Source organism: Sparus aurata, chromosome 24 (assembly GCF_900880675.1).
Source record: "Sparus aurata chromosome 24, fSpaAur1.1, whole genome shotgun sequence".
Taxonomy (NCBI): domain Eukaryota; kingdom Metazoa; phylum Chordata; class Actinopteri; order Spariformes; family Sparidae; genus Sparus; species Sparus aurata.
The window spans coordinates 3,763,782-3,774,453 of record NC_044210.1 but is presented as its reverse complement, the minus strand read 5'-3'; the positions used below and the strand labels follow the sequence as shown (position 1 = coordinate 3,774,453).

The window sequence follows — 10,672 nt, the reverse complement described above, 5'->3', positions numbered from 1 at the left end:
TTTTATAAATATACGGACTACAGCGCCTGCAGTTGACATATCTTAATATAGCCCCTAATTAACCATCTCACTGTAATTCAAGCAAATATACTATAGGCCACACATGTGTCAGGCAAGTCACAAGTTATCAAACATACTGAAGATGCAGTCTGAATTAGTATTTTAACTAGAAAATTTGTATTTGTGAAAAATATGAATGCTGACAGCTGAGGGGATTTTGAATGAAACTGCTGAATACACTGGTTGAAAATGTCCCCATAAGAATGAATGGGCAAGATTTTGCAGAAAAAGATGAATATTTCCAAAAGTATGATAGATGGAAAAGCCAAAATCCTTTTGTCAGAGTTGAAGCCAGCCTAAAAACGTACAGAAGAAGAATAATATTATCAAAAATAATTCCAGAGGCCCACAGCATTCACATTAGTATCTGAAATTCAGTAAAAGAAATCTGATCAAACAAACAAAAAAAAAAAATGACATGACAGACTAAAAACAACTGACACTGAAGAATGAAAGGAAAACAGAGAAGTCACATGAGTCGTCATGTCTCAAGTCATTTCAACATCAGGTCGAGTCTTTGTTCATTTATTTTCTGTCAAGCTCGGTTGCAAGTCATCAAAATAGCGACTTGCGTTGACTCGAGTCCAAGTTACAATTAATCTAGTTCTCTGACTTGGGTTACAGAGTGCACTCACTAAAATTAACCCTATTAATACAGTTAGTGAGTGGAACATTTTATTACAACCAATGAAATACATGCACAGAGGAAACTGAAATTGCAGTTGTTTCCTTCTGCATACCTGGATGTAGATTTTTTTTTTTTTTCATCACACTGTGGTCTCTGTGTATCTATAGATACAGCACACACAGATACATGATCTGTCTTACATTCTGGCTTCACATTCAGCACCCAATGTTTGTTGAGGACAAAGTATGAGAACAAAAGGAAAATGGATCATCTCTGGTGTGCGGAGGCGTGACATCTGATGATTCCTGACGATGTGCCTTTGGAGATAAGAGAGAGAGAGATCGTCAAAAACATTAATAAGAATATAAGATAGGCAGAGTAGAGGCATTTTGTTTTACTTTTACAGTAGACGTTAAAGCTCTGCCTCTAGGCTGTGTTTTGATCAGTTTTTAACATGCATAGTGATTATGTTTACTAAGCCACAGTTCAAGGGCTACCTCTGTTCTCCTCACCCTGCATCCAGGAGCGGAGAGGCTGTCCACCTTGGACCTCCAGGTCACCAACAGTCTGGAGGTCTCTAGCTGTGGCACCAAGACGATGGCCTGCACACACAATCACACTTTTACTCCTCAGTTCAAGGTTTCCTCCCTAACAGGGGTGTTTCATGAAGAAAAGAAGGGCCTGTTATGGTAAGCCTTTCTTGAATGCCAAACAAACTGAACCAGTCTCTTTTATAAACATATTATGTATTGCCTAATATGACTTTATGAAACACCTCTGGTTTAAAAAGGAGAACATGCAATCCAAAAGTGATAGTATGGGGGAAAATATCAGCTTTCAATGTAAAGTTAATGTCTTGTTTATGATATGTCACTGTGGCTAAACTAGCATCTGGTTTCATTCACCTTATGTTCTTTAATGTATCATAGAAGAAAAAGGAGTAACCTGAAGTAAGGGTTCTTGAGGTCCAGGACGTTTCCAGATCTAAACCCTGATTGGTCGACGTTGGCTGTGATGTGGATGTCATAGCTCTGCCTGGAAAGTTCATGATTGTTTGTTACACTCGCAGGTTGTGGACTGTAAGCGTAACTGCTCTGGAACTGTTCTGAACCACATAATAGCAATTAACACAAATGTCCTCTGGTGTACCTGTTGTTATAGACAAGCAGGACAGTCCCGGAGAGAGTTTGTCCCTGTTTTGCGAACAGCGGCGTCTGAAGCAAACATCTGACCTGATACCAGCGGGTCAGAGGCTCAGTGGGCGCTGTGGAGAGCCACACAGTGGACCTGCAGTAACAGACATGACAGTCACACTCAACAAATGAAGATTTTAAGCTGAAGGTGTCATGATTTCAGTCTAGAAAGAACAGGCATATTAAAAAAAAAACATGTCACATCAGCTAGCTGATACTTATATCTCAACATGACTTTCAGCTGCTCAGGTTCAATAAGCTGGGATTGAAAAGCTTTCCATAGTTTGTTTGAACTAGTGCAGTGCCTGTTTTAAACATGCCTATACTAAACAGGTCTATTCAAGGTTCATTTATTCATCATTTTACAACACAGGGTTGTGCGAGTTGTCTCTTTATGTTACACAAGAAATTCTATTTTTTGATGGAGTGTTGAAATAAAGTATTTCAGACAAGTAGGAAGTCGGAGTTGTGCATTTCTTACTTGGATCCTATGTAGGCCACGTCGAACCAGAAGGCGAGTCCATGAACCAGACCGGACTGCAGCAGTGTGAACACAAAGGGAATCTCTATTCTGGAAGAAACACAAACGTGATTCCTCGTCACAGTCGGTGTTCCTGCATTCTGACAAACATGTTGTAGAATCGTTGCATAATTTCATTAGTTCTTATTCTCTCTTTCTCTTTGCTGTATCATTCACTTCCAATGCTGCTATACCACAGCTACTTTCAGCTGAATTAGTTCCTTGTTCATATTTCTAGATGTTATAATATTTAGTATGGATTGATTAGAGGCTACTCTCTTGATTTTCTCAAACTAAGAATATCAAGCATTTTGTTAAAAAGTCATTAACCACTCCCTGCTATATTTCCTAAAGCCTCAATTTGACTATCATACCATAGTGGTGATGATAGGACACAGTCATCATGGTTGATTACTAAAGCGTCACTGGTAACACTTCAACCTCCCTTCTTGGCATTTATAATCAGTAAATATCACGTTACGATGTCCTCATTAACGTGGATGAGATCCGTACTGCTAACCTGTGTAAATCTTCTTCTTTCACCTCCTTGAAGTTGATGCAGTGCTTGACAGACCTGGCCATCAGGATCTGCACATCAAATGTGTCCTGAAAAAGACATTGAATAAAGAATCTGTTGACACAATAAAAATTTTAAAAGAATCTGTCGATTGTTGAGTGGGTATTTTAGGTGGCATCTGCATCACTTTACATACATTTATATCAATTTTCTTCACTTTAGAAACATTGAGATCTCCATGAGAATGTAAAGTGGAGCAATGCTGTGCTTTTTAACATGCATTTGTCACATCTGATATTGTGTTCTGCTTACTGTTTATACAAATCCAGTGAATGGAGTTTTGCCACACGTACCACTATAGGCTGCTTAAAAAACTCATCCACTGCAGCACTGTGAAGAGAGCTCAGGTTAACACCGTAGAAGCTTCTCTGCTGCCTGAAGGAAAAAAAGGGTGAGGAAGAACACTGGAGTCATTTACTGAGCCATTTACTGATTGACATATCTAGTAGCTCATGAGCGGGGTGCTTTATCTGTCACATTCAAACAAGTTTTTTTCTGTGGATTCTCCTGTATGCTGGTCGGATTTTATCGTGGAGGAGATACAGTACCAACTTACCAGGTGCTCATTTTACTTGTATCTTGCACAATATACTCTTTGTTTAGTGCATTTCCTAGTTCCTACCTGAAATGAAACGACAGTTCATGCAGCTATGGAAGAAACAAGTTAAATAGTAGTTGGGCACAGCAGTGAAAGGCATGTAATGTTGGATTAAAAGTTGTAAGAGCTGTAATTAGTATTAAAGATGGAGTGAATGAAGTCTTCCTCTGCTTCACTGCTTAAATATTTTGGTGAACAAACATCAGTTTACAGTTTTACCTTCATTCCTCAAGGCTGACTGAGCCTGACCTCCACATAGTGGTGGAGCAGTGAAGGGCACAGACCATGGCAGCACACACATGCACGCTGGTGTGTTTGCATTCACTTGTGCACAAACAAGCCGCACAACAGAGGTAGTATTGTTGCACACATTTTCTTTATCTTTTCCTCTGGGAAGTCAGCCATTATATAGATAGACATAATGGAATCTTCAATTTTCATGAAAATTAAGGGGTATTGTAATTTATATATTTGTCTGCTTTTGACTTTCTTTCCTTTTTACCCTCTGGCACGAAGTGTGCATAGATACAACAATGTGTGGTTTATCAATCTGAATATTAACCTATTTCAGTAGGTCCTAATAAACAATGAGTGGTGATAATTTACCAGCCATTAGCTGATGTGAGGGATTAATGTTGTTTAATATTTAAACAATGATTACAGTTTTTTTCCCCTTAAGATATTTTTCTTTCCTAAAATATGTTTGACAAATTATTTTCCTGGGTGACATTATTAAAACAAATAAAGTCCTAAATGGACCAAATCCTATTTTTTAAAGAATAAAGGAAAACTTGTGGAAAACTTAAACAGATTTGTTTTTTATTACAGGATACTAGCCTCAAGCTTAACTTATCGGCCCACTAATAATCATATCAGTCAAAGCCTTGGCTCATGTGTATGAGTCAGGACTGGACTGAACCCGAGCGTTTTACACCCAACAGGAAACAAGCCTGACTGATGTCAAGCAGTGAAAACATGTGTGTCCATGTGAGAAAGAAAGAAAGAAAGAAAGAAAGAAAGAAAGAAAGGGAGCCAGTGTTTTTGTGACCTCATGCGTGGATTTAGTGAGGTGTGTGCATGCATGTATGTTTGTGTGTGTGTGTGTGTGTGTGTGTGTGTGTGTGTGTGTGTTTGTTTGTGTGCATGTGTGTGTGCATGTGCATGTGGGTGCATATGTGTGTCTGAGACCAGAAACTAGCTCGTGCGTAGTGTTCGAAGTAGAGCTGCTCGTCACTGAAGGGGGCCAGATGAATATCACCACAGGAGGGAAACATCAGACCTAGAGAGAGAGAGCGATTGAGAATGATTGAGATAGAGAGAAACAATCAGACATTCAGACAGACATGGTTATTGGCTAGAGGTACACCGCTGGGAAAGGGAAAACAATAGCAAAGAAGGGTAAGTCTGAGGGTGAGTCCTAAATCAGTTCAAATAAGTCAAATCAAGCCAAATCAATACTAACAAGTCCAATGTCAAGATTTTTAATTTGAAAGCAAATCCAAAGTCAAGATACACAAGTCAGAACAAACTTGTCACAAGTCAAGATAGGTCAATCCTCAAGACCATCTTGTATCAAATCAAGAAAGGTATGTCCCAGATCAATACACACAATTCAAGATACCTGTCTTGACTTGTGACTGTGAGTCACCCTTAAAACAAGTCCCAAGCCAATGCTAACATGTCCCATGTCAAGATAGTACCGGTAAGTTCCAGGGCAAATTCAAAGTCAGGATAGGTCACCAGTTGAGACATATAAGTCAGTCCTGCAGGTCCCAAATCAAAACAAACCTGTCCCAAGTCAAGATGGGAATGTCCTGAAGAAAACTAATATACAGAAATAATACACATAAATATACAGATACTGCAAGTCTTTCACTTTTTGTTTCAGGTCCTTAAACAAGTCATTATTTGTCTGCTGATCTGTTCTAAATGTACCTTTCCTTCACAGCCATATTAATACCTCGAAACAAAGGTTAACATCAGACCCTCAACCAGACAAGGCACCAAGATTAGAAAATAATGAAAGACTCTTTCATCAATTGAATCAATCATTCACCTGAAAACAAACCAACAGAATCAAAGAGCTTTCCTCCACCTCTGCATCACTGAAGCTTTTACTCCTACCATTGGGTTTGAGCCATTTTCGGGCTTGCAAGAATCTTTCCATGAGCCTGTCACTGAGCAGCATGTATCCCATTGGCTCAGAGACAATGACATCCACCATCTCAGGCAAGCTGACCTCCTCCACCTCCCCCTCTAGGACCCTGATCTGCTCAGACAGACTGTTACTCTGGACAAGGATCTGCACAGGAGACATAAAAAAAATCACACAACACACCTACTTAAGAATCTTATTTCTTACACAGGACCCTAACATTTTCACTAGATGACGATGTACTGTATAGGAAAGGCAGTAAATGTCTCACTGTTATGCACAGGAACGATGTATTATTCTAGAAGACAAAGAACATTCAGATTTCCAGTTGCTGTTATTTGTGCCAACAGTTGGTATTGATGCATGCAACATCTATTTATTTCCCCTAAATGTTGAGCACAGATTTGTTTTGAGTATTTCTCCTTTGACGAGGTAATCCATCAGCTGTGGCATCTAGATGCTGACTGAACATCATGACTGATGCAACAGCTCTGGTGAACAGTCAGGAACAACACTGCAAATTTTCTTTATTCATTCTTTAAACAAAGTTGTTTGAATGATGCGTGACGATGAGGTCATGTATCTATTTGTGGCTCTGTAAGATTTAATAACTGTAAGATGAAGATGGTGAATCAGGTCAGAATTGGGGATCAAATATGCCAACGCTTTGTAATTGCAATTGAATACAATGCATAAAGCCATAGTTGCTAAATTCAACATAAATGTCTTGCACATATGCAACGTGGGAGTTAAGGCTTTGCATGAGCAGGCGTCGTGGAGTGGTACAGAGCTACTGAATGCCCAATATGTGTTTAAGGTTCAAATCATCAGTACATCCTGAAAATAAATATTTCTTATCTCTTTATGCAGACAGAGCATGCAGTTACTAAGGAGGTGAATACATTTTTTTACTTCAACAGTTAAATGTCTTTGGAAAAACAATGTTGTGGTTGCTCTATTCTCCACAGGACACACTGTCCACAGTTTTTACAAGGTTGTTTCTTCAACAGGAATGTCTATAAAGACTGTGGACTGTGTTCTGTCGATTTTCCAAAACGGAAATACACATTTCAAAACCCGGATTAATATCATTGGTATCCAAATTTGGACATTTTCTGGGTCTGTTTAGCTTTTCAGGTCAGTTAAACCAGGTTAATATGACACCATACTAAGATTCAATATTTATTGAAAGGCAGATACAGTACAATTCTCATATATCGGTCTAAACCCAACATTGCATCTTTCTGCAGCCCCTATCCTGCTGAACTCTGGGCCAGATGTTGCCGCAACCCATTAACTCCCCAGAATGCCACGCTCTGCATTTGATGTATGTACTCTGTGTGTGTGTGTGTGTGTGTGTGTGTGTGTGTGCTATCTGGTGCATTGCTGCGGTCTCTCTTTAGGCTTTATAAAGGCCAACATACACATAACATTACTCTCCAAACGCAGCATATTAGCTCAAGAGAGTCAAGTCAGGAGATTCAAATCTGTCTTGTAGGTTAGTTACAGAATGCTTCAATTACTGCAGAGAAAGGAACAGTTTTGAAAGCCTTTGTACATCAGAACTTACACTAGGTTTCAAAGGTACTGACCTGTGTGAACTTTGCCAGAGGACTGGACTCAACAGCATACACTCTGGCGGCTCCAGCCTGGACTGCGAAGAAAGACAGAATACTAGAAAGACAACAAACATCCAGTACCACCTACAGAGACAGAGGGAGAGAAAAGGGAGAACTGAAACTTTCTAAATACATTCTGGATTTTGTTTGAATTGAGTTTTAAACATAGGGAGCATGGTGATACAAGCCCGACAAACAGTGGCAGGCAGACTGCACGATATGGAAAAACAAAATCCATCATATTGGGAGTATTTTGACAGATAATGAAAACTATTAACATCCATCGGAGATCTGTAGATCAGGACATCTGCAGCTCTACAGTACTCGTACAGTACATTATAATGCTGTTCTTTTCACACATTGTACCTTATTTGGATAAAGAGTTTGGCGACATTGCAGTTTTGATTATATTTTGGTTATTACTGACCAGGTTGACAGGGTGGAAACAATTCATCAAGTCAAGTCAAGTCAAATCAAGTCTTCTAAAATGCTGCTTTATAACACAACTCTATAATGCTTTATATTTAATGTCCCTGTAATGAACGTACGTTAAAGTTATAAGGCCTGTATAAATCCTTACAGGATGCTTATTGATGCTAATAATTCTACATAAGTGTTAATGACAGCATCATAAACACAGTTACAGTTACTTTTTTTAACAGTAATTACACATTATGAGATTCACAATTCTGAATGTGCTTTAACTTCATTAATTGTGTTGCTTTATTAAAATGACCACATACTTGACGCTGCATTTATTGAGTGATATATAGCAGGCGTGGTAGTAGAGAGTTACTGACCATGATAAGTTATTTATAACATAAAACGATTAACGCCACTGTGTCCACTAATAAGGCTGTGCTGTCACCTTGTCTCTGAAGTCAGTCTCATTGGCTAGAATGGCTCTCTGATAGGTGGAGATCCTCGGGTAGTCCTGAAGCAGGTTGTGCTGCTGGGACAGACAGCTGTGGAACTACACGCACACACACACACACACACACACACACACACTGAATGCGATGAACAGTTTGTATTCTTAGTTCTTCTTCAAACTTACTGATAAGCACACTCAAAGTCAGAATCATTAAGTGTTTCACCTGGTAGTCCTGTGTAGGGGCATTTGTAGCCCTGGTTTCTAACAGTGTAGGATGTCTCCTAGACGGTGTCTCTGCATCCTTGTGTCCTCTCTCATCTCTCTCTGTGCAGCCTCTGCTTGTCTCCTCATCGTCCCCTTTCTTCAGTAACTGCTGGAAGTTTTTCATATCTGCAGAGCAAAGGGGAGGAGATGTTTGCTGATTTGTCACAGACACACGGAACCAAACCCCATGAGGATAAGCAGTATGAATTCAGTGCTAACCAGTTGGATTTCTGAACTGCAGCAGAAGACTCAGCTTGCCGACGGTGACCAGGAAGGACTGTCCTCCGACCTGGCAGCAGTCCATCTCCTTGGAAACAGTAAATTGGAAGACTGATGCTCTGTTGGCTGAAACACATTGGTTTAAACCACACAAACAGAAACTGACACTCAAAGTTTGACACATTTAATAGGCTTCTTTCCACACTTTGGATTTTTATACTTTTGGCACAAACTTTTTCTTCTACTTCAGCCTCTTTGGTATCTTCCAATTTGTGTGTGTGTGTGTGTGTGTGTGTGTGTGTGTGTGTGTGTGTGTGTGTGCGCGCTCTCACCATCTTGCACAGTGAGCTGTTGAGCCTCCTGTCCTGTGGTGATGAGCAGAGTGAGCTCCTGCTCTGCTCTCTTTCTGCACACACTGACCTGCTGCTCTCTGCTCACCTCCCCCTGGACCTGCACCTCCTTCACCACACAACACACTGCATTATACCACTGAACACCAGAGTCTGTCAGATCAAAACATACTACACCGGAGCTAATTGAATAAGATTTTATTCGTGTGGCTACCTTTAATATTAAAGGTAACCCCATCAGTTTTACACATTAAAGTGTGTTTACTATACTTACACTGATGCATATGTGAAAAAAGTAGTATAAAGTCTTTTACCTCCAGTGACGTCACTCAGCTGACAAGGTGCATTGTGGGTATTGTAGGCACCAGGTTTTGAAAGCACTATATCATTGCACTCCTGTAACACAATTACAGTACAACTACATTGCCCATAGTGCAACTGAGCCGCCACTAAGTGACATCACTGAAGTGCTCCTTATCAATCAAGTCTGGGGCTGTTTTCAGACTCCTGCACAGTACTGACTCCACCCTGGCCGAGGAGACGCACCACTCATTCTTCAGAGACATACTCCACCCTCTGGTTTGATCTTTGTGGAGGAGGATCCATACTGCAGCAGGATAGTGAACCCAAACACACCTCAAAGCTTTAACACAACTACTGAAGACCGAAGAAGCCCAAAGAGTGTAATTCTTGGATATCTAAACATCTAACTTTTCACCCAGTTCAACTTGCATCTCATAGTCACAGCCCAGTTATTAAGATTGGTATATAAAAGAGCGCCCTCTGCAGCCCCTATTGTTACCTCCTCGTGTGTCTCCATGTGCTCCTCCTCAGCCCTCTCCTCCTCCTGCAGAGTGAAGACCCTGACAGAGAAAGCCTGTGGCTCCTCTCTCCTCTCCTCCATTCTAGGATGTGAAAGGAAGGGTAGAGAGAAGAGAGCAGAGGAGGTGGAGAGCAGGGAACGGAGGAAAAGGGGAGGAGAGATGGAGGACGAATTATAAGAGAAAAGAGGGAGAAAAGTGGGGAACACGGGATCCTTGGAAGAAACTGAGGAATTTGCAGCATTTCTGTGAAGGAAAGTACTTAGTGGAACCGACAATGCTGTGGTGCAAGTACTTTTATGGATAACAGTGATAATCATACCCTACAGTGTAACCAATTTCTGAAAGGCCCCCTTTACACAACATTTTTATCAGGTTATACAAAGCAAGTTTGGTTGTTACACACTGTTAAAGGATCAAAATACTCAATCAAATAAGAAATGTTATTCTCAGTATTCAGAAACTGTGCCATTCAACAAGCCAACAAAGGAACAAGGTTGTGATGTCACAACTATACAGTCACCGCCCTAAGCCACACCCCCAGAATGATACTGGTTGCAAAAAAAAAAAAAAAACACCGGCAGAGCCATGGAAACACAGTGGGTGATGCCTGCTCAGGCCTATGCACGCTGACCAATCAGAGCAGACCGGGCTTTTCATTGAATGGTGCAATATTAGTTTTATTGCACCATCCAGACATAAGGCAATTGCTGTGCTTTACAAAGACATGGAAATCCATTAAAATAAGACATTAAGACATTTAGAAAATGTAAATGCTTGAATTGCAAGACAAT

At 40.3% G+C, this 10,672-nt stretch overlaps 1 protein-coding gene across 3 annotated transcripts; it reads right to left on the bottom strand.

Moving 5' to 3' along the window:
• Nucleotides 1-154: 154 nt before the first annotated feature.
• Nucleotides 155-9,989, bottom strand: LOC115576867 (histone-arginine methyltransferase CARM1-like). Of its 3 annotated transcripts, XM_030409471.1 has the most exons (15): nucleotides 9,860-9,989; nucleotides 9,040-9,166; nucleotides 8,708-8,833; nucleotides 8,448-8,614; nucleotides 8,219-8,323; nucleotides 7,324-7,434; nucleotides 5,701-5,878; nucleotides 4,765-4,855; nucleotides 3,272-3,353; nucleotides 2,922-3,007; nucleotides 2,363-2,452; nucleotides 1,838-1,975; nucleotides 1,634-1,723; nucleotides 1,201-1,290; nucleotides 155-1,005 (listed from the first exon to the last, which is right to left on the bottom strand). In XM_030409471.1, exons 1-14 carry the CDS (start codon nucleotides 9,959-9,961, stop codon nucleotides 1,266-1,268), a joined length of 1,518 nt encoding a protein of 505 aa, XP_030265331.1. In that variant the 5' UTR covers nucleotides 9,962-9,989; the 3' UTR covers nucleotides 155-1,005; nucleotides 1,201-1,265. The 3 variants fall into 3 exon arrangements, with proteins under 3 accessions (XP_030265331.1, XP_030265330.1, XP_030265329.1); XM_030409470.1 differs by lacking the exon at nucleotides 9,860-9,989 and having other exon boundaries at nucleotides 1,186-1,290; nucleotides 9,040-9,329; XM_030409469.1 differs by lacking the exon at nucleotides 9,860-9,989 and having other exon boundaries at nucleotides 9,040-9,328.
• Between the last annotated feature and the right edge of the window lie 683 nt (nucleotides 9,990-10,672).